The 21,586-nt window shown below is 51.8% G+C and overlaps 2 protein-coding genes across 3 annotated transcripts in view; both read left to right on the top strand.

The window, feature by feature from the left end:
• ACTL6B (actin like 6B) overlaps positions 1-5,310 on the top strand; it is a 37,526-nt gene extending 32,216 nt beyond the window's left edge. For both annotated transcript variants that reach the window (XM_040347027.1, XM_040347028.1), the window contains exons 13-14: positions 22-108; positions 4,819-5,310. In XM_040347027.1, the coding sequence (XP_040202961.1) occupies positions 22-108; positions 4,819-4,899 (168 nt within the window). In that variant the 3' untranslated portion in view covers positions 4,900-5,310. The remainder of the gene's footprint in view (positions 1-21; positions 109-4,818) is intronic.
• Positions 5,311-10,848: 5,538 nt separating this feature from the next.
• The window catches only part of TFR2 (transferrin receptor 2), a gene marked incomplete in the record, with an annotated part of 102,313 nt that continues 91,575 nt past the window's right edge, over positions 10,849-21,586 (top strand). Inside the window, 1 exon segment of the mRNA XM_040347026.1 lies at positions 10,849-10,940. Within this exon segment, the coding sequence (XP_040202960.1) occupies positions 10,896-10,940 (45 nt within the window).

Below are 21,586 nucleotides of genomic sequence, written 5' to 3'. Positions count from 1 at the left end.
GGTCTTTCTCCTCTTCCGCAGAGCATGCGCCTCAAGCTTATCGCCAGCAACAGCTCCATCGAACGTCGCTTCAGCTCTTGGATCGGAGGCTCCATACTCGCCTCTCTGGTATGCAAAGTCCATCCTTACCCTCTTCATGATCATTCCTGATCAGAAGGCTGACATTTTTTTTATATTAGACAGTTATGATATATTTATAACTATATTCATTTATGTATTTTATATCTGCCTAGAGTTCAGCTTTCAGATTTTAAGATTTTTTTTCCCTTTGAGTCATTGATAAATGATTATTATTGAGCTTTTGGTGCAATGACACCCTGGCCGGTGATGCAGGCTCACCTGAAGTGTGGAGTATAAGTGGCACCTTGGTCTTCACCAGAGCACCCTGCAAGGAGTGATTGGCTGGTAACCCTAGTGCCCCCCCCCCCCCGGGCTGTTTTGATGTGTTATATCATCAGGTTGCCACTCTCAGAATTGCCCCACCAAAGGGATCACTTGCAGAGATGAGTAAACAGCAGTATAATTAGTCAAGGTTGAGGTCAAGGCAGGTGGCAGGCAAGAGTAGTCAGTGTCTGGATGGAGGTTGAGTCAGGAAAAGTAGTCAGTGTCCAGACAGAGGTTGAGGCAGGCAAGAGTAGTCAGTGTCCAGACAGAGGTTGAGGCAGGCAACAATAAACAGCAGTATAATTAGTCAAGGTTGAGGTCAAGGCAGGTGGCAGGCAAGAGTAGTCAGTGTCTGGGCAGAGGTTGAGGCAGGCAAGAGTAGTCAGTGTCCAGACAGCAGCTGAGACAGGGAAGAGTAGTCGGTGTCCAGACAGAGGTTGAGGCAGACAAGAGTAGTCAGTGTCTGAGCAGAAGTTGAGGCAGGCAAGAGTAGTCAGTGTCCAGACAGAGGGATTACTTGCAGAGATGGGTAAACAGCAGTATAATTAGTCAAGGTTGAGGTCAGTGGAGGTGGCAAGCAAGAGAAGTCAGTGTCTGGGCAGAGGTTGAGGTAGGCAAGAGTAGTCTGTGTCCAGACACAGGGTGAAGCAGGCAAGAGTAGTCAGTGTCTAGGAAGAGGTTGAGGTGAGCAAGTGTAGTCAGTGTCCAGACACAGGGTGAGGCAGGCAAGAGTAGTCAGTGTCCAGACAGAGATTGAGGCAGGCAAGAGTAGGCCATGTCCAGACAGAGGTTGAGGCAGGCAAGAGTAGTCAGTGTCCAGACAGAGGTTGAGGCAGGCAAGAGTAGTCAGTGTCCAGACAGAGGTTGAGGCAGGCAAGAGTAGTCAGTGTCCAGACAGAGGCTGAAACAGGCAAGAGTGGTCAGTGGCCAAGCAGAGCTTGAGACAGTTGGCAGGAAGAGTGGTCAGTGTCCAGACACAGCTTGGGGCAGGTGGCAGGTAAGAGTTATCCAGACAGAGGTAAATCAGGTGGCAAGCAAGAGTGGTCAGTGCCCAGACAGAGGTTGGCACAGGTGGAAGGAAGAGTAGCCAGTGTCTAGGTCTAGGCAGGAGGCACGCAAGAGTAGTTCGTGTCTAGGTAGAGGTTAAGACAGGTTAACAGCAAGAGAAGCCAGAGTCCAGGCAAAGGTCAAGTCAGGCGGCAGACAAGAATAGTCAGGATCCAGGCCAAGGTAGGGCCAGATGGCAAGCATGTTGGGACTGAGGTCAAGGTAAGTGGCAGGCAAGAATAGTCAATGTCCAGGTAGAAGTTGAGACAGGCAAGAGAAGTCAGTGTTCAGGGAGAGGTTGAGATAGCTGTCAGGAAGGGTGGTCAGTGTCTAGGCAGTGGATGAGGCAGGTGGAATGCAAAATAAGCCAGGCAGAGGTCAAAGCAGGCAGTGGGAAAAATTAGTCAGGGTCCAGGCAGAGGTAGAGTTAGGTGGAAAGGAGGAGTAGTCAATGTCGAGACTGAGGTCAGGGCAGGTGGCAGGCAAGAGTAGTTAGTGCCCAGGTAGAGGTTGAGGCAGGCAACAGGAAGAAGTATTCAGAGTCCGGGCAAAGGTCAAGGCAGGCAGCAGGAAGCAGTATTCAGTTCCAGGCAGAGGTTGAGGCAGGCTGCAGGAAGGAGTATTCAGAGTCCAGGCAGAGGTTGAGGAAGGCAGCAGGAAGAATTAATCAGAATTCAAGCAGAGGTTGAGGCAGGCAGCAGGAAGAAGTATTCAGAGTCCTGGCAGAGGTCGAGGCAGGCAGCAGGAAGGAGTATTCAGAGTCAAGGCAGTGGTTAAGGCAGGCAGCAGGAAGGAGTATTGAGAGTCGAGGCAGAGGTTGAGGCAGGCAGCAGGAAGGAGTATTCAAAGACCAGGCAGAAGTTGAGGCAGGCATCAGGAGGGAGTATTCAGAGTTCAGGCAAAGGTTGAGGCAGGCATCAGGAGGGAGTATTCAGAGTTCAGGCAAAGGTTGAGGCAGCCAGCAGGAGGGAGTATTCAGAGTTCAGGCAAAGGTTGAGGCAGGCAGCAGGAGGGAGTATTCAAAGTTCAGGCAAAGGTTGAGGCAGGCAGCAGGAGGGAGTTTTCAGAGTTCAGGCAGAGTTTGAGGCAGGCAGCAGGAAGGGGTATTCAAAGACCAGGCAGAGGTTGAGGCAGGCATCAGGAGGAAGTGTTCAGAGTTCAGGCAGAGGTTGGGGCAGGCATCAGGAGGGAGTGTTCAGAGTTCAGGCAGAGGTTGAGGCAGGCAGCAGGAGGGAGTGTTCAGAGTCCAGGCAGAGGTCAAGGCAAGCAGCAGGAAGGGGTATTCAAAGACCAGGCAGAGGTTGAGGCAGGCATCAGGAGGAAGTGTTCAGAGTTCAGGCAGAGGTTAAGGAGTGCAGCAGGAGGGAGTGTTCAGAGTTCAGGCAGTGGTTAAGGCAGGCAGCAGGAAGGAGTATTGAGAGTCGAGGCAGAGATTGAGGCAGGCAGCAGGAAGGAGTATTCAAAGACCAGGCAGAAGTTGAGGCAGGCATCAGGAGGGAGTATTCAGAGTTCAGGCAAAGGTTGAGGCAGGCATCAGGAGGGAGTATTCAGAGTTCAGGCAAAGGTTGAGGCAGCCAGCAGGAGGGAGTATTCAGAGTTCAGGCAAAGGTTGAGGCAGGCAGCAGGAGGGAGTATTCAAAGTTCAGGCAAAGGTTGAGGCAGGCAGCAGGAGGGAGTTTTCAGAGTTCAGGCAGAGTTTGAGGCAGGCAGCAGGAAGGGGTATTCAAAGACCAGGCAGAGGTTGAGGCAGGCATCAGGAGGAAGTGTTCAGAGTTCAGGCAGAGGTTGGGGCAGGCATCAGGAGGGAGTGTTCAGAGTTCAGGCAGAGGTTGAGGCAGGCAGCAGGAGGGAGTGTTCAGAGTCCAGGCAGAGGTCAAGGCAAGCAGCAGGAAGGGGTATTCAAAGACCAGGCAGAGGTTGAGGCAGGCATCAGGAGGAAGTGTTCAGAGTTCAGGCAGAGGTTAAGGAGTGCAGCAGGAGGGAGTGTTCAGAGTTCAGGCAGTGGTTAAGGCAGGCAGCAGGAAGGAGTATTGAGAGTCGAGGCAGAGATTGAGGCAGGCAGCAGGAAGGAGTATTCAAAGACCAGGCAGAAGTTGAGGCAGGCATCAGGAGGGAGTATTCAGAGTTCAGGCAAAGGTTGAGGCAGGCATCAGGAGGGAGTATTCAGAGTTCAGGCAAAGGTTGAGGCAGCCAGCAGGAGGGAGTATTCAGAGTTCAGGCAAAGGTTGAGGCAGGCAGCAGGAGGGAGTATTCAAAGTTCAGGCAAAGGTTGAGGCAGGCAGCAGGAGGGAGTTTTCAGAGTTCAGGCAGAGTTTGAGGCAGGCAGCAGGAAGGGGTATTCAAAGACCAGGCAGAGGTTGAGGCAGGCATCAGGAGGAAGTGTTCAGAGTTCAGGCAGAGGTTGGGGCAGGCATCAGGAGGGAGTGTTCAGAGTTCAGGCAGAGGTTGAGGCAGGCAGCAGGAGGGAGTGTTCAGAGTCCAGGCAGAGGTCAAGGCAAGCAGCAGGAAGGGGTATTCAAAGACCAGGCAGAGGTTGAGGCAGGCATCAGGAGGAAGTGTTCAGAGTTCAGGCAGAGGTTAAGGAGTGCAGCAGGAGGGAGTGTTCAGAGTTCAGGCAGAGGTTGAGGCAGGCTGCTGGCAAGAATAGTCAGAGTGCAGACAAAGATTAAGGCAGGCGTCAGGCAATAAAACCGGAATGAGCAGAGTGGGCAATTAGGGCAGGCAGAGTTAGATGGTACAGGTCAGTAACAAGCCAGACAGAGGTTAGCGATCTCACAAATAAGGTCACTGGCTATAAGTCGCAGCCTCGATCACCCTAAGGGACAGAGTTTAAATTCCCTTTTAGCCCTGTGGACACACCCAGGGTCAGGGGTGCTCAGCAACACACAAGGGCCAATTCTCATACTCCTCAACACATTGCATGCATGCTTACAGGCACCACCAGCCATAGCTAAAAGGCCATCTTCCAGGGCACATAAGGCATGTGGACAGGAAGGACCAAGCCCCTGGATGTACAGGTGCAGATTCTAGAGCTGTGATGGTGAACCTTGGCACCCCAGATGTTTTGGAACTACATTTCCCATGATGCTCAACATCACTGCAGAGTACGTAAGCATCATGGGAAATGTAGTTCCAAAACATCTGGGGTGCCAAGGTTTACCATCACTGTAGTAGAGGTATTGGAAGAATTGGGTTCCATAAACAACACTGGAGCAAAGAGAGCCCAGGAGCATGCAAAAAGGAGCCAAGAGTGCCACCTGCTGGCTAGATATGAGAATATGTAATCATACATATGCAATGGTCTACATCTACCTATAAATATCTTAGAAGTATTTTTGGCATTGTCTGTCGTCCTTCAGAGCATTGTGTGTGTGTCTCTCTCGGCAGGGCACCTTCCAGCAGATGTGGATCTCCAAGCAGGAATACGAGGAGGGAGGCAAGCAGTGCGTGGAGCGGAAGTGTCCCTGAGCCGCCAATTCACCAACGCTGCGCTTTAATGCCTTTCGCCGTGCAACGTCACCGCCTGCAGGAAGTCCATATACACCCATTATACCGTGTGACCCCCCCCAACGTCAGATTCCCTCATCACATTAGAGCACGTTATCCAGAAATGCTGTGTGTTAAAGGAGAACTCCACCAAGTACCATTATCATTTTATCGAATACTGCCCGAATTCCTGGGGGGAAGGCTCGCTGTTTCCGTTCTGGCTGCCAGGAACATGCGTAGACATTTCACATTTTAACTACTGTGTCAAAACTCAGCAGATTTGAGCCAGGAAAAACAGGGCCATGATAGGACCTTTCATTGTGGGGTGGAAGGGTGGGGGGATGTAATGAAAACCCAAAACATGCCAAATAAAGATTCATGTGACTCATCAGTCCCGGGCCCTGTGCTGTGCCTCATTCTTTGCTTTTTTTATATAAAATCTTGCCATTTGCTTTACATACTTTTTTTTTTTTTATACCCAGTGATGTCATCGATGTATCTCTGTGCTTCTCTATGCAATGCAGAGTCACAATTGTCAGCCATAAGACAGTACAGCCAGCCCTCCTGCTTGGCAGGTGCTCATTCCCCCCTTTTGAACGGATGGGGCCTGGGTCCACTACAGGAGGGCCGGCGGTATAGCTACCCCTCTCAGTCCTGAGGCAAGCAGTGGGAGGGGTTATGCAAATAAAATGACTTGATGAGTGGGTGTCAGTCTGGAGCAGTGGGTATTCCAAGGCAGGCTGTATTTGCATGCGCACTTCTCTAGGTAACGCCCACATGTGATGCTAAGACTCTGTAACTGAAATCCAATGAAGAAAAGGAGGGGGGGGGGGGCAGGGACATTCAGGCTGGGCAGGAAAGACCTAGATCATGGGTGCTCAACCTGTGCCCCCCCAGCTGTTGCAGAACTACAAGTCCCATGAGGCTTTGCAAGGCTGACAGGCACAAGCATGACTCCCAAAGGCAGAGGCATGATGGGACTTGTAGTTCTGCAACAGCAGGAGGGCCACAGGTTGAGCAACCATGACCTAGATCAGGGGTGTCAAACTTAATTTCATCGTGGGCCGCATCAACATTATGATTTCCCTCAAAAGGGCCGGTTGTATCTGTAAGATTAGATGTCCAGCGCATCCCCTCCTCTTACATTAGATGTCAAGAGCCACCCCACCATCAAAAGTTGAGTCCCTCACCCTCCCTTACATCACAGTGCACCCCCTCGCTGCTGGGAAGAAGATGGATACATTGCTTGAAAGCAGAAAGTACAGGGTCTGGAGGAGGACCAGAGGGCGGCTGGAGCGAGGGCCACATGAAATGGCCTGGAGGGCCGGATTCGGCCCGCGGGCCTTGTGTTTGACACCTGTGACCTAGATGATGACAGGCGTCCTCCAGCCAGGAAATGAGGTGGGCACTATCTATCTTGGTGTCAAATAGAGGAATGTGAACAACCACGATTCTCAGCTATCTCATGCAGTTTTGCACACTCAGGAGACAAAAAAATAACAGTGGAAAAATTACGGGGCCACTTCCCGTAGAGTAGCAGGTTTTCATGCTATCGCTTACTGCTGCAGGACCACCACACCAGCTCTGGCACTTTGTCTGCGGGATCCTGAGAAGGTATTGTAGCATCTTTTGCTCAGCAGCAGAAATAATGGAATGGTCTTCTCAAGCTCTGGATCTTGGGTGGAGGAGATCCCAAATGTCACCCTCAACTCCTGGCCGATAGTATTGGGTCTCCTCTCTGGTGAGCGGCAAATGAGGAAGCAGCTCTCCTGATTGGCGCAGCTTGAAATTGCAAGCAATACACGACTCCATGTTTGAGTTGCTGTGATTAAGCTGAGCACCCTGAAATTTCCAGTGGCCCTAAAGCACCCTTAGACCCTAAGTGACCCCAGAGCATTCTGGGACCATCAGTGATCACAGAGCACCATGTGATCCTCAGTTACCCCAGGACAACCTGTGACTCCAGAGCACCCTGAGATTCCCTATGACCCTAAAGCACTCTGAGATCCTCAGAGCACCCTGAGACCCTCAATGACCCAGGAGTACCCTGAGACCCTCAGTAAACCCAGAGCACCCCAAGACTCCCATTGACTCCAGAGCACCCTGAGATTCCCAGTGAACCCAAAGCACCCTTAGACCTTCAGTGACCCCAGAGCATCCTGAGATTCCCAATGACCCTAATGCACCCTGAGATCCTCAGAGAACCCCAGAGCACCCTGAGACCCTCAATAACCCAAGAGTACCCAGAGACCTTCAGTAACCCCAAGACTCCCAGTGACTCCAGAGCACCCTGAGATTTCCAGTGGCCCTAAAGCACCCTTAGACCCTCAGTAACCACAGAGCACCATGTGATCCTCAGTTAACCCAGAGCACCCTGTGACCCCAGAGCACAGATTATCTAGGGTCAATGGGAGACACAAGGTGATCCCAGATCACCCTGTGTTTCCCAGATCACGCTGTGTCTCCCAGATCACCCTGTGTCTCCCAGTGACCCCAGATCACCCTGTGTCTCTCAGTGACCCCAGATCACCCTGTGTCTCCCAGTGACCCCAGATCACCCTGTGTCTCCCAGTGACCCCAGATCACCCTGTGTCTCTCAGTGACCCCAGATCACCCTGTGTCTCCCAGTGACCCCAGATCACCATGTGTCTCTCAGTGACCCCAGATCACCCTGTGTCTTCCAGTGACCCCAGATCACCCTGTGTCTCCCAGTGACCCCAGATTACCCTGTGTCTCCAAGTGACCCCAGATCTCCCAGTGACCCCAGATCACCCTGTGTCTCTCAGTGACCCCAGATCACCCCGTTTCTCCCAGTGACCCCAGATCACCCTGTGTCTCTCTCAGTGACCCCAGATCACCCCGTGTCTCTCAGTGACCCCAGATCACCCTGTGTCTCCCAGTGACCCCAGATCACCCTGTGTCTCCCAGTGACCCCAGATCACCCTGTGTCTCCCAGTGACCCCAGATCACCCTGTGTCTCTCAGTGACCCCATATCACCCTGTGTCTCTTAGTGACCCCAGATCACCCTGTGTCTCCCAGTGACCCCAGATCACCATGTGTCTCTCAGTGACCCCAGATCACCCTGTGTCTTCCAGTGACCCCAGATCACCCTGTGTCTCCCAGTGACCCCAGATTACCCTGTGTCTCCAAGTGACCCCAGATCTCCCAGTGACCCCAGATCACCCTGTGTCTCTCAGTGACCCCAGATCACCCCGTTTCTCCCAGTGACCCCAGATCACCCTGTGTCTCTCTCAGTGACCCCAGATCACCCTGTGTCTCTCAGTGACCCCAGATCACCCTGTGTCTCCCAGTGACCCCAGATCACCCTGTGTCTCCCAGTGACCCCAGATCACCCTGTGTCTCCCAGTGACCCCAGATCACCCTGTGTCTCTCAGTGACCCCATATCACCCTGTGTCTCTTAGTGACCCCAGATCACCCTGTGTCTCTCAGTGACCCCAGATCACCATGTGTCTCCCAGTGACCCCAGATCACCCTGTGTCTCCCAGTGACCCCAGATCACCCTGTGTCTCTCAGTGACCCCAGATTACCCTGTGTCTCCAAGTGACCCCAGATCTCCCAGTGATCCCAGATCACCCTGTGTCTCGCAGTGACCCCAGATCACCCTGTGTCTCTCAGTGACCCCAGATCACCCTGTTTCTCCCAGTGACCCCAGATCACCCTGTGTCTTTCAGTGACCCCAGATCACCCCGTGTCTCTCAGTGACCCCAGATCACCCTGTGTCTCCCAGTGACCCCAGATCACCCTGTATCTCCCAGTGACCCCAGATCACCCTGTGTCTCTCAGTGACCCCAGATTACCCTGTGTCTCCAAGTGACCCCAGATCTCCCAGTGACCCCAGATCACCCTGTGTCTCTCAGTGACCCCAGATCACCCTGTGTCTCTCAATGACCCCAGATCACCCTGTTTCTCCCAGTGACCCCAGATCACCCTGTTTCTCCCAGTGACCCCAGATCACCCTGTGTCTCTCAGTGACCCCAGATCACCCTGTGTCTTTCAGTGACCCCAGATCACCCTGTGTCTCCCAGTGACCCCAGATCACCCTGTGTCTCCCAGTGACCTCAGATCACCCTGTGTCTCCCAGTGACCCCAGATCACCCTGTGTCTCTCAGTGACCCCAGATTACCCTGTGTCTCCAAGTGACCCCAGATCTCCCAGTGACCCCAGATCACCCTGTGTCTCTCAGTGACCCCAGATCACCCTGTGTCTCTCAGTGACCCCAGATCACCCTGTGTCTCTCAGTGACCCCAGATCACCCTGTGTCTCTCAGTGACCCCAGATCACCCCGTGTCTCTCAGTGACCCCAGATCACCCTGTGTCTCCCAGTGACCCCAGATCACCCTGTGTCTCTCAGTGACCCCAGATCACCCTGTGTCTCTCAGTGACCCCATATCACCCTGTGTCTCTCAGTGACCCCAGATCACCCTGTGTCTCCCAGTGACCCCAGATCACCCTGTGTCTCCCAGTGACCCCAGATCACCCTGTGTCTCTCAGTGACCCCAGATCACCCTGTGTCTCTCAGTGACCCCAGATCACCCTGTGTCTCCCAGTGACCCCATATCACCCTGTGTTTCTCAGTGACCCCAGATCACCCTGTGTCTCCCAGTGACCCAAGATCACCCTGTGTCTCCCAGTGACCCCAGATCACCCTGTGTCTCTCAGTGACCCCAGATCACCCTGTGTCTCCCAGTGACCCCAGATCACCCTGTGTCTCTCAGTGACCCCATATCACCCTGTGTCTCTCAGTGACCCCAGATCACCCTGTGTCTCCCAGTGACCCCAGATCACTCTGTGTCTCTCAGTGACCCCAGATTACCCTGTATCTCCAAGTGACCCCAGATCTCCCAGTGACCCCAGATCACCCTGTGTCTCCCAGTGACCCCAGATCACCCTGTGTCTCTCAGTGACCCCAGATCACCCTGTTTCTCCCAGTGACCCCAGATCACCCTGTGTCTCCCAGTGACCCCAGATCACCCTGTGTCTCTCAGTGACCCCATATCACCCTGTGTCTCTCAGTGACCCCAGATCACCCTGTGTCTCTCAGTGACCCCAGATCACCCTGTGTCTCCCAGTGACCCCAGATCACTCTGTGTCTCTCAGTGACCCCAGATTACCCTGTATCTCCAAGTGACCCCAGATCTCCCAGTGACCTCAGATCACCCTGTGTCTCCCAGTGACCCCAGATCACCCTGTTTCTCCCAGTGACCCCAGATCACCCTGTGTCTCCCAGTGACCCCAGATCACCCTGTGTCTCTCAGTGACCCCCATATCACCCTGTGTCTCTCAGTGACCCCAGATCACCCTGTGTCTCTCAGTGACCCCAGATCACCCTGTGTCTCCCAGTGACCCCAGATCACCCTGTGTCTCCCAGTGACCCCAGATCACCCTGTGTCTCTCAGTGACCCCAGATCACCCTGTGTCTCTCAGTGACCCCAGATCACCCTGTGTCTCCCAGTGACCCCAGATCACCCTGTGTCTCCCAGTGACCCCACATCACCCTGTGTCTCCCAGTGACCTCAGATCACCCTGTCTCTCCCAGTGACCCCAGATCACCCTGTCTCTCCCAGTGACCCCAGATCACCCTGTGTCTCTCAGTGACCCCAGATCACCCTGTGTCTCCCAGTGACCCTGGAGCATCTCGTATTGCCTGGTTCTCTGCTGATCTGTGTAGAAGGTACAGAAGATGGAGGTTGGCCATGGCAGCCAGTGGGGTAACATTTTTAGAAGAAGATCAGCACTCATATAAAGGAAGGACACTACTCGCCCCTTCCCCCCCCTCTCGGGTGACTGTGGCGCCTGTGGTGGAGCGAAGAGGAAGTTGCCAGGCAGACAGTCGCCTCTTCCCGTATCGATCGCCTCTTCTTTATTTATATTATTATTACGAAATTCTCGCAAGTTTAGGAAAGTTTTCTGTATGTGGACTTTGATTTATTTGTATGGAGAGGAGAGGAGGAGAGGATGAGTGAGGGGAGAGGAGCCAATACCGAGGACACCTCGGGAGAGGTGAGTGCTCCGTCTATAGGGGGCAGAGCTGTACATTATGTGGGCAGGTATAGGTGCACAGCAGGTGTACAGACCTGAGAACTCAGCACAGGGATGGTGGGAACCCCTCATAATGGGCACAGCAGGTGTACAGACCCGGGAACTCAGCACAGGGATGGTGGGAACCCCTCATAATGGGCACAGCAGGTGTACAGACCCGGGAACTCAGCACAGGGATGGTGCGAACCCCTCATAATGGGCACAGCAGGTGTACAGACCCAGGAACTCAGCACAGGGATGGTGGGAACCCCTCATGATGGGCACAGCGGGTGTACAGACCCAGGAACTCAGCACAGGGATGGTGGGAACCCCTCATAATGGGCACAGCGGGTGTACAGACCCGGGAACTCAGCACAGGGATGGTGGGAACCCCTCATGATGGGCACAGCGGGTGTACAGACCCGGGAACTCAGCACAGGGATGGTGGGAACCCCTCATATTGGGCACAGCGGGTGTACAGACCCGGGAACTCAGCACAGGGATGGTGGGAACCCCTCATAATGGGCACAGCAGGTGTACAGACCCAGGAACTCAGCACAGGGATGGTGGGAACCCCTCATAATGGGCACAGCAGGTGTACAGACCCAGGAACTCAGCACAGGGATGTGGGAACCCCTCATAATGGGCACAGCAGGTGTACAGACCCAGGAACTCAGCACAGGGATGTGGGAACCCCTCATAATGGGCACAGCAGGTGTACAGACCCAGGAACTCAGCACAGGGATGGTGGGAACATCTCATAATGGGCACAGCGGGTGTACAGACTCGGGAACTCAGCACAGGGATGGTGGGAACTCCTCATAATGGGCACAGCAGGGGGTACAGACCCGGGAACTCAGCACAGGGATGGTGGGAACATCTCATAATGGGCACAGCAGGTGTACAGACCCGGGAACTCAGCACAGGGATGGTGGGAACATCTCATAATGGGCACAGCAGGTGTACAGACTCGGGAACTCAGCACAGGGATGGTGGGAACCCCTCATAATGGGCACAGCAGGTGTACAGACCCGGGAACTCAGCACAGGGATGGTGCGAACCCCTCATAATGGGCACAGCGGGTGTACAGACCCGGGAACTCAGCACAGGGATGGTGGGAACCCCTCATGATGGGCACAGCGGGTGTACAGACCCGGGAACTCAGCACAGGGATGGTGGGAACCCCTCATAATGGGCACAGCGGGTGTACAGACCCGGGAACTCAGCACAGGGATGGTGGGAACCCCTCATAATGGGCACAGCAGGTGTACAGACCCAGGAACTCAGCACAGGGATGGTGGGAACCCCTCATAATGGGCACAGCAGGTGTACAGACCCAGGAACTCAGCACAGGGATGTGGGAACCCCTCATAATGGGCACAGCAGGTGTACAGACCCAGGAACTCAGCACAGGGATGGTGCGAACCCCCTCATAATGGGCACAGCAGGTGTACAGACCCGGGAACTCAGCACAGGGATGGTGGGAACCCCTCATGATGGGCACAGCGGGTGTACAGACCCAGGAACTCAGCACAGGGATGTGGGAACCCCTCATAATGGGCACAGCAGGTGTACAGACCCGGGAACTCAGCACAGGGATGGTGCGAACCCCCTCATAATGGGCACAGCAGGTGTACAGACCCAGGAACTCAGCACAGGGATGGTGGGAACCCCTCATGATGGGCACAGCGGGTGTACAGACCCAGGAACTCAGCACAGGGATGGTGGGAACCCCTCATAATGGGCACAGCGGGTGTACAGACCCGGGAACTCAGCACAGGGATGGTGGGAACCCCTCATGATGGGCACAGCGGGTGTACAGACCCGGGAACTCAGCACAGGGATGGTGGGAACCCCTCATAATGGGCACAGCGGGTGTACAGACCCGGGAACTCAGCACAGGGATGGTGGGAACCCCTCATGATGGGCACAGCGGGTGTACAGACCCAGGAACTCAGCACAGGGATGGTGGGAACCCCACATAATGGGCACAGCGGGTGTACAGACCCTGGAACTCAGCACAGGGATGTGGGAACCCCTCATAATGGGCACAGCAGGTGTACAGACCCAGGAACTCAGCACAGGGATGTGGGAACCCCTCATAATGGGCACAGCAGGTGTACAGACCCAGGAACTCAGCACAGGGATGGTGGGAACATCTCATAATGGGCACAGCGGGTGTACAGACTCGGGAACTCAGCACAGGGATGGTGGGAACATCTCATAATGGGCACAGCGGGTGTACAGACCCAGGAACTCAGCACAGGGATGTGGGAACCCCTCATGATGGGCACAGCAGGTGTACAGACCCAGGAACTCAGCACAGGGATGTGGGAACCCCTCATAATGGGCACCCTGCACTATGTTGCTCCTCAGTGTCGTATTTAGAATAAGAGATAAATAAAGAAGTAGGTTTTGGGATTAACAGATCTGAACAGATTTCCTGTTGCTGTTTTCCACCCGTATTGTAAAAGTTCTGAGGTATTTCAGTATTTTCATCGATTGTTACATTTTCCATCAGTTTCTGAACTTTATATGTTACCAGCTGAAAGAAAACGTAATCAGGATAAGACGTGAGATACATTGTAACAAAAACAAATGCAGATCTCTTCCCTGATCGTGATACAATGACCTCCATGGATTATGGTGCCACCTCCTGGTGTTTTGTGGTACTGCACAAGCTGGATCTCTATGTATAATTTATATGACAGATACAAATAGCTAGATTCACAGAGATTAGCCCAACTTTGCGGCGGCGTAGCTTAGCGTGTTTAGGCTACGCCGCTGTAAGTTAGCGAGGCAAGTACTTGTAGGTAGATTCAGGTACATTGGAATAACTTTAGGGCGGCGTAGCCTAGCCTGTTTAGGCTACACCGCCGTAAATTAGCTAGGTAGTGATTTTCAATCTACTTACCTGCTAATCTACGGTGGCGTATCCTAAAACGAGCGGGCGTAAGGGCGCCTAATTCAAATGACTTGGAGGGGGGCGTGTTGTATGGTAATGAGGCCTGACCTCACGTTTTTTGATGTTTTTTTACACTGCGCATGCGACGGGCGCCTACATTTCCCAGGGCACATTGCGGCTAAGTACGCCGTACGGGCCTATTGATTTTGACGTGGACGTAAACGACGTAACTCCCGATTCACGGACGACTTACGCAAACGACGTAAAAAATTCGAACCTCGCGGCGGGAACGGCGGCCATACTTTAACATTGTTATTCCACCTCATAGGCGGAATAACTTTAGGCCGCCCAAGGCCTTATGGAAACGACATAATTCGACTGCGGCGGGCTGGCGTACGTTCGGGAATCGGCGTACAAGCTAATTTACATAATCTACGCCGGCCGCAATGGAAGCGCCACCTAGCGGCCATCCGAAAAATTGCAAGCTAAGATAGAACGGCGCAAGCCATCCTATCTTGGCTTTGTTTAAGCGTATCTCTGTTTGAGAATACACTTAAACAAACGCCGGCGTAGATTCAGAGTTAGGTCGGCTTATCTACTGATACGCCGGCCTAACTCTCTCTGAATCTACCCAATTCTGTGACCATCTAATAAATGACCTTCCCTTCAGTCTCGCACAGTTGTGCCGCGTCCTCGCCTGAACTGAAACGGCTTCCTCTGATTTCACCGCCCACTGCAAGCTTCTCACAATGTGCATTAGATGGGCACAGTGAGGCTGCAATTGATGTTTTTTTTTTTTTTTTTCGTTTGTTTGCGCCCCCCCCAAAAAATTGAGCACCAGCCGCCACTGCAGAAGCCCCTCAGTCCAGTGCAGGTCTTTGCTCTGGCAGTGAGGATGGGGGGTCTGCCTTGAGGTGTCAGTGGTCTGGGGGGGGGGGGTGGTTCATCATGGAGAGGGGGGGAGGAGTTGGGGGTCTTAATGATTTTACATTTAGAAAATGAAGTGAATTTTAGGAGAAATGAGTGATGAGAGGAGATGATGGGAGGAGGGGGGGGGGGGATGATTTGTACACCGACAGTCCTAATCAGCAGAAAACACGCATGAGAGCGGGCGGGCGGCCAGATCACACCCTACTCACCCCGCACAGCACAACCGTCACCAGGATCCAGAATAATGGGACTGTGTATAGAGCTCTGTGAATGGACAGGACTACGAATTCTCGGTATCTGTCCTTATTCTGTATGTATGGGCTCTGCACAGTACCACTTCTCTTGTCCTGTATGTCGGGTGTAATTCTCGGTATCTGTCCTTATTCTGTATGTATGGATATTTTTATTTATAAAAACAGACAAGATACACATCAATACACAACAATCACAGACATGTTCCGGTCAATATCTAGCAATTAAAAACAAGCATCATAGGAGAATAAAAAGTCCATAAAAATGTCCCAATGTTACAAAAAAACCCCTTCCCATAAATCTGAACTCCTACAACACTTCCCAATCTCCAGACATTTGATCCACCGCAATTCGGATATCACCAACCCTGCGATTTTGCGGGAGTTAAACTGCTCATTATGCATGGCCACTCTGGCCCTTGCATGCCATTGATAGTATTTGACTATGGTAATGATCATGTGCGTTGTCCCTCTGTCTACACCGTGTACTGTTGGGGGAACACCATAAAGCCTGTCTGAGTAACTCAGGTTTTCCAACCCCGGGATCCCAACTCCGGCAGCAACTTCCTTCCAGACTTCACGGCCCCCCCCAACAATCCACCAAGAAGTGCTCCATGGACTCCTCCTGACCACATCCCAAAGGGCAGGTCCTTTCAGATGCGGCCAGACCCTTCATGTTCCCCCTCACATACATTCTCCCATGGAAGGACAGCCAGGCAATGTCATGAAACTTCAAGGGTAATCTGGGACTATTCAGCAACTTTAAGCTTTCCTCCATAACAGCCGTAGTGCAGTCTCTGAGTACAAGTGGAGAACAGAAGAAGGTCCTACAGATCCTCTGGTATAACAATTTCCTTGAACTATTTTCAAGGTAGGACTTCTCAATCCCCCACCTCCTCAGAGACTTCAGAGCCGAGTCCAGATATGGTGGGAGATAACCCTGAGTACATCTCTTCCTCTTGAGAGAACCGTTGCCCTGCATCCAGGACTCTGCACGGGGCAATATCCAGGCCCTAACGCTGTTTACCCACGGAGGGACCACACTGGAGTCCAAGCACCCAAAATTTACTTTAAAAAAGAGAGAATCAAAAAACACCTTCGGGTTTATCATATTTAACCCACCCTCCTTCTTCTGCAGGTAAGTAACCCCTCTTTTTATTGGATTTAATCTATTACCCCAGAAGTGCTGAAAAAACAAACTGAAGAGCCTTGCAGAGAAAGATTCCGGCAACGGAAAAACCATAGAGACATACAGAAAAATAGGAATTAAATAAGTTTTCAACATTGTGACCCTTTCTCTGTAAGTCAGCTTGCAATTCTTCCATCGCTGAACCTTTGCATTCCCAGCATCCAACTTCTCCTCCCAGTTTAGCCTGGCGTTATCTTCCCTTCCAAACTTAACCCCTAAGATCTTGAGACAACTTGAGGCTATTGCAAACTGGGGCAGATCAAAATCTGGATCACCCTGCAGTGTCCAGAGGGCTTCACTCTTCTCAAAGTTGACAAGAGACCCAGAAGCCTCAGAGTAAGCTCCAATGGAAGCTTCTAGCAACTGGGCCTCCTGGGAGGCAGACACCACTACAGTGACATCATCCGCATAAGCGAATACGGATAGGGCCGAGGCATGGGGCACGGGTACCCCCTGAAATCCACATCCCTGCAGTGATCTCAAAAAAGGATCAATGGCAAAAACATATAAGAGGGGACTCAAAGGGCAACCCTGCCTCACCCCAGCCTCAACCCCAAAAGTACCACCCTGCCACCCATTAATAAGTGGAAAGCTCTCAGCCTTCCAGTATAAAGTTCTCAGCCAATCAACAAATAACCTTGGGATGCCATACTTTAACAGGGTCGCCCACAGATACCCATGGTCAACCCTGTCAAAAGCTTTAGCTTGGTCTAAACTCACCATATATTTCCCATGCCTAAGAACCTTACACCTCTCAAAAGCTTCCCTTAAGGAAATGAGAGCACCAAAAATATTCCGCCCTTCTACCGTACCATACTGACAGTCTGTCAATAGTGCTGAAGAAAAACTCTTCAACCTAGAAAACAATATTTTTGCCAGAATTTTCCGGTCTACATTCAAGAGGGATATAGGCCTCCAGTTCTTGATGTCATTTGGTTCTCTACCCTTGAACAGCAGAACTAAGGATGATATTCTCATGGATGGAGGCATCAGGCGTTTCTCCAAACAACTTTTAAACACATCCACCAGAATCGGAGCCAGGGACTCTTTAAACTTCTTATAAAATTCGGCTGTAATGCCATCGGGTCCTGGTGCCTTCTTTTGACGTAATTTGTCAATAGCCTCCCTAACTTCCTCCACCGTTATGTCTGCTGTCAAGGGAGAAAAGTCCAAATTATCAACAACAGGACCTGGAACTGCCTCTAAAAACTGTGCCATCTTCTCCTTATCCAGACCCTTCTCCTGAAACAAGTCAGCATAGTATGATCTTACCACTCCCAGAATGCCCTCCCGAGACTCCTGCAAAATCCCCTGGGAATCCTTCAGGCCCGTTATTAACTTTTTAGCCACCTTGTCCCTACAATTCTCAAAGGGATCAGGTGTCCCCAGGGATCCATAGTCCCGTTCAAATACTAGGGAGTTGTATCTGCTATATTGGTATTGACTTAGCTCGGATTTTACTTGATCAATTTTCCTCCCTGCCTCCAACCCGCCTGAATAGAGCAGCTCCAGCTCTTTCCGCAGCCTGAGATAACGGCTATATCTACTCTTCCCCATTCTAGCTGACGATTTCCTCAAGAGAGAAGAGATGTCCTTTTTAACGTCCTCCCACCAATCCGCAGTACAGTCATAGAAATCCAGTCTCTCTGCATGGTGTTGTAAGAGGTTCTGCACTTGTTGCTGAACAGACACATCTTCTAAAAGACTAGAGTTGAGCCTCCATAGCCCCCTGCCCATGTCAGGATGCTTACAGGTTCCCAGACAAAAGTAGAGGGCCGCATGATCTGAGTAAGGTACCAGCTTCTCACTCCTATTGGTCACCAGTTCCGTAGGACTTACCAGTGCCATATCTAGTCTGCTTTTTATGTTACCGCGAAAGAAGGTGAAGCCCGGCTTCCTGCCATTTTGTGCAAAAACATCATTTAAACCGGTCTGCGAAATAATATAATTAAGGACTTTGGAGTCACTACCCAACACCCTACCAGAAGAACGGTCACTTAGTGTCCTGGTGACGTTAAAGTCTCCTACCATGACCACAGGGACTGATGTAAAGAGATATGGCTTCACATCATTAAATAACCCGATTCTTCCTGATATTGTTTGAGGCCCATATATGTTAATTAATCGGAGTCTCCTGCCATGAATTGTTACTTCCAGTATAAGACATCTTCCCATGGACACCTCAGTGAGCCTGTGCACCGTCACATCCTTAGTATTAAAAAGGATGGCAACACCCGCATAAGACTCCACGGCCAAGGACCAAAATGAGGGTCCCGTGTGCCACTCCCTCTCTGCCTCCCGCATGAGTCCCACAGATGTTAGATGTGTCTCTTGTAAAAAATAGACATCAGCATCCAGGTACCTGAGGTGTTCAAAAACTGCATGCCTTGTCCTCCTGTTTTTAATACTGTTCACATTGCTGGAGACAATGTTTAGAGAAAAACCTGCCATCACAGCAAAGAGGAGAAAGAATAAGATCCCCATCATCATAAGTCAGAATCGGAGTCACTCTGCCGACTACCAGTTTCCATATCAGATTCTACGTATACAGGATCAGGGGGCGGACGCCTTTTAGTGGGCGGGTCATCCTCTGAGCCAGTCGCATACTCCCTCTCCACTCTTTTTAGTTCCTGCTCCAGTTCATGGGCCTCTAGAGAATAGGAATCGGCATCCGAATCTGATAATACTTCGTACCTATTGGTAGAAACTACCGTACCCACTTCTGGTGCCCCTTTCACTCTTTTAGCTGACTTCTGCACTAATATCCAGTCACCTTCGGGTTTACGGGTGGTTTTATCTTTTTTATTCCTCCTCTTCTGACCAATGACCTTCACAGAGACAGGAACAGAAGAAGAGTGTGCGGCCGGCTGCTCCTCAACCTGCTGGACACTGTCCGCCCGTCCGGGGGTAGTCTCCTGAACCTCTGGGCCCACCTCCTCCCTAGTCAATGTGGCCCCGTTTATTAAGGCCTCCTCCTCTAGTTGTTCTGCTGCAGCCAACAATTCATTGTCTGCAGATTCCTCACCCATATTATGGAAGGCCTCCGGGCAATTCCTGTGGAAGTGGCCGAGCTTTCCACATAGATTGCACTTAACCGTCTCACAGGTAGAACTGACATGGCCGACCTCCCCACAAAGATTACACTTCAAGATGGTGCAAACGCTCGCCACATGGCCGGACTTGCCACATTTGAAACATAACCTGGGCTGACCTGCATAGAAGCAAACCCCTCTCTCCCGCCCAATGAAAAAGGAGTTTGGCAGGTGATGGGTAACATTGTTAGATTGCCTCAACTTGACAAGAACCCTCCAACCCCCCGTCCAGATCTCATCACTATCTTTAGTTTTTGTCAACTCAGAAACCATTTCACAATGTCTTCTAAGCCAGATGATAATGTCCTGGGGGGGCACAGACTCATTCCAGAAAATGATGTTAACAGTTGCTGTGTCAGGTTTGGAGATGGGAATAAGGATAAAATCCCTCCATCCCTCTTTGTCCCGCAAACCACTGAAGCTGGCCCAGAATTTGTCCAAGTCACACATGAGCTTAAAGCTGACATCATAACCTTGTCTGTCAGGGAGATTGATGACTGCCAGTATGTTTGCAGGCGCAAACCCCATCTGCTGACACAGCAACTCCCTTACTACAAACTTCCTATCAGGGAGCTCCTCTCTGGAACCCCTATGCTTGAATCTAACCACGTTCCTTCTTTTAAAAGCCTGACCAGTGTAATTATTACCAGTGGAAAATGAAGGGGCCCCGCGGCTCCAGGCATTCCGAGGAGGAACATGACCAGATGGACCAGCATTCCCTTGGGGAGCAGGTGGTGGGTCCACCAAAGGGGGGAAGTCCTGAGGGTTGTTCTGAACTGACTCCTCCATCACTATATTCTCAGAGGTCTCTGACTGCTGATGACCCCAATCAGATACACCTGTACTAATATCAACACCATCAGAATTATTCACCACATCATCACTGCACATAATGTCATTGCTAGCAGCATCATTACTTGTCACCCCAGTATCACCCCCACCCTGAACCCCAGTCCCCTCAGCATGGCTCCCATCATGAGTACTAGTGGCAGCAGCACTGTCCTCACAGTCCATTTGCTGGGAGTCCACTACGTCACTCATCTGCGTCTCCTGAACTGTAAATGTCTGCTGGGTTATACTGATGATCCCGCCATCCTCCAGAGCTGGAAGTCCAGCAGGAGAACCTGCTCCAATCTGATGTTGCTCCTTACTGTCCTCCAGCGGATGCACAGACTTCCCCTCAGGAGACACGTTTGGTGGCTGTATACGCTGACCTGGTTCCCCAGAGTCTGACTCTGTTGAAGATTCAATCCCCACACTTAATGCTGCCTCAAATCGATCGCGATTGCGATATACCTCACCCGCCGGTCCCAGTTCTTCCAGGGTAGCGTCAATGTCTTTTGATACACCGGCCAGTTCAATGCCCAGGGAGTTCAGCCTGTTGTCGTATAACGTTTCTCTCTTGGGGTTGGCAGCTTTAAGTCTGTATACAGAGTCGATCTGCGTCTGGATCCTAGTCTTAGCTTTTCTTAGGGAGTCCATTCGTTTCACCAGGGAAGGCATTCTATCAGCCAGGTGCAGCGCAGGTTCAGGCTTCTTTTTCTTCTTCTTTGCAGCTGCAGGGCGCTTGAAATTTTTATCCTCCTTCCCATTACTAGTACTGGCCTGAGGGTCTTTACTGGGTGTGGGTGGTATCACTGGGCCAGATTGTGGATTGTTACCACCCTCCTCTTCACTCTGCTGCTTAGAGCGCAATGACCGTCCCTGGCTGCTACTGACCATCACACGCTGCTGCAAGTTCTCACTGATTGTCTTCTGTTCCAAGGAGGTTCTGGAATATTTACGGGGCGTACTGGGAGAAGCCAATGTCTCTGCTCCACTCTGAGCTGCACTGTGCTGGGCTTGATGTGGCTGTGATGGCTGACTGTCCCGAATCATACTTCCAGAGACTGGACTGGACTGGGTGGCATTGCTATGTGGCTGGACTACATGTGCCCCACTCTGCAGGGTTTGCTTTGTCTGGCTGGGTTGGGCTGTACTTGCAGAGCTTGAACTGCGCTGAACAGACTGGGCTGCACTGCGCTGGGCTTGCTGGGCCTGCAATGGCTGACTGGACTTAGAACTTTTTTGTGGAATAACATTCCCAAACTTCTTCTTATCGGTAACATTGGTACTCTTCACACAAACATTTTCACTTTTACTTACAGTCTCTGTAACTGTCTTTCCATTTCCAGAGCTCCGTCCTCCATCCTCACCACCAACCACAGCTTCACCTTGTGTAGGCCGGGAAGCCTGGGACTCTCCTGGGAGAGATCCCAGCC

Source organism: Rana temporaria, chromosome 3, assembly GCF_905171775.1.
Source record: "Rana temporaria chromosome 3, aRanTem1.1, whole genome shotgun sequence".
Taxonomy (NCBI): Eukaryota; Metazoa; Chordata; class Amphibia; order Anura; family Ranidae; genus Rana; species Rana temporaria.
Note: the sequence above shows the minus strand (reverse complement) of the source record. Positions and strands in the feature narration are given on the sequence as shown.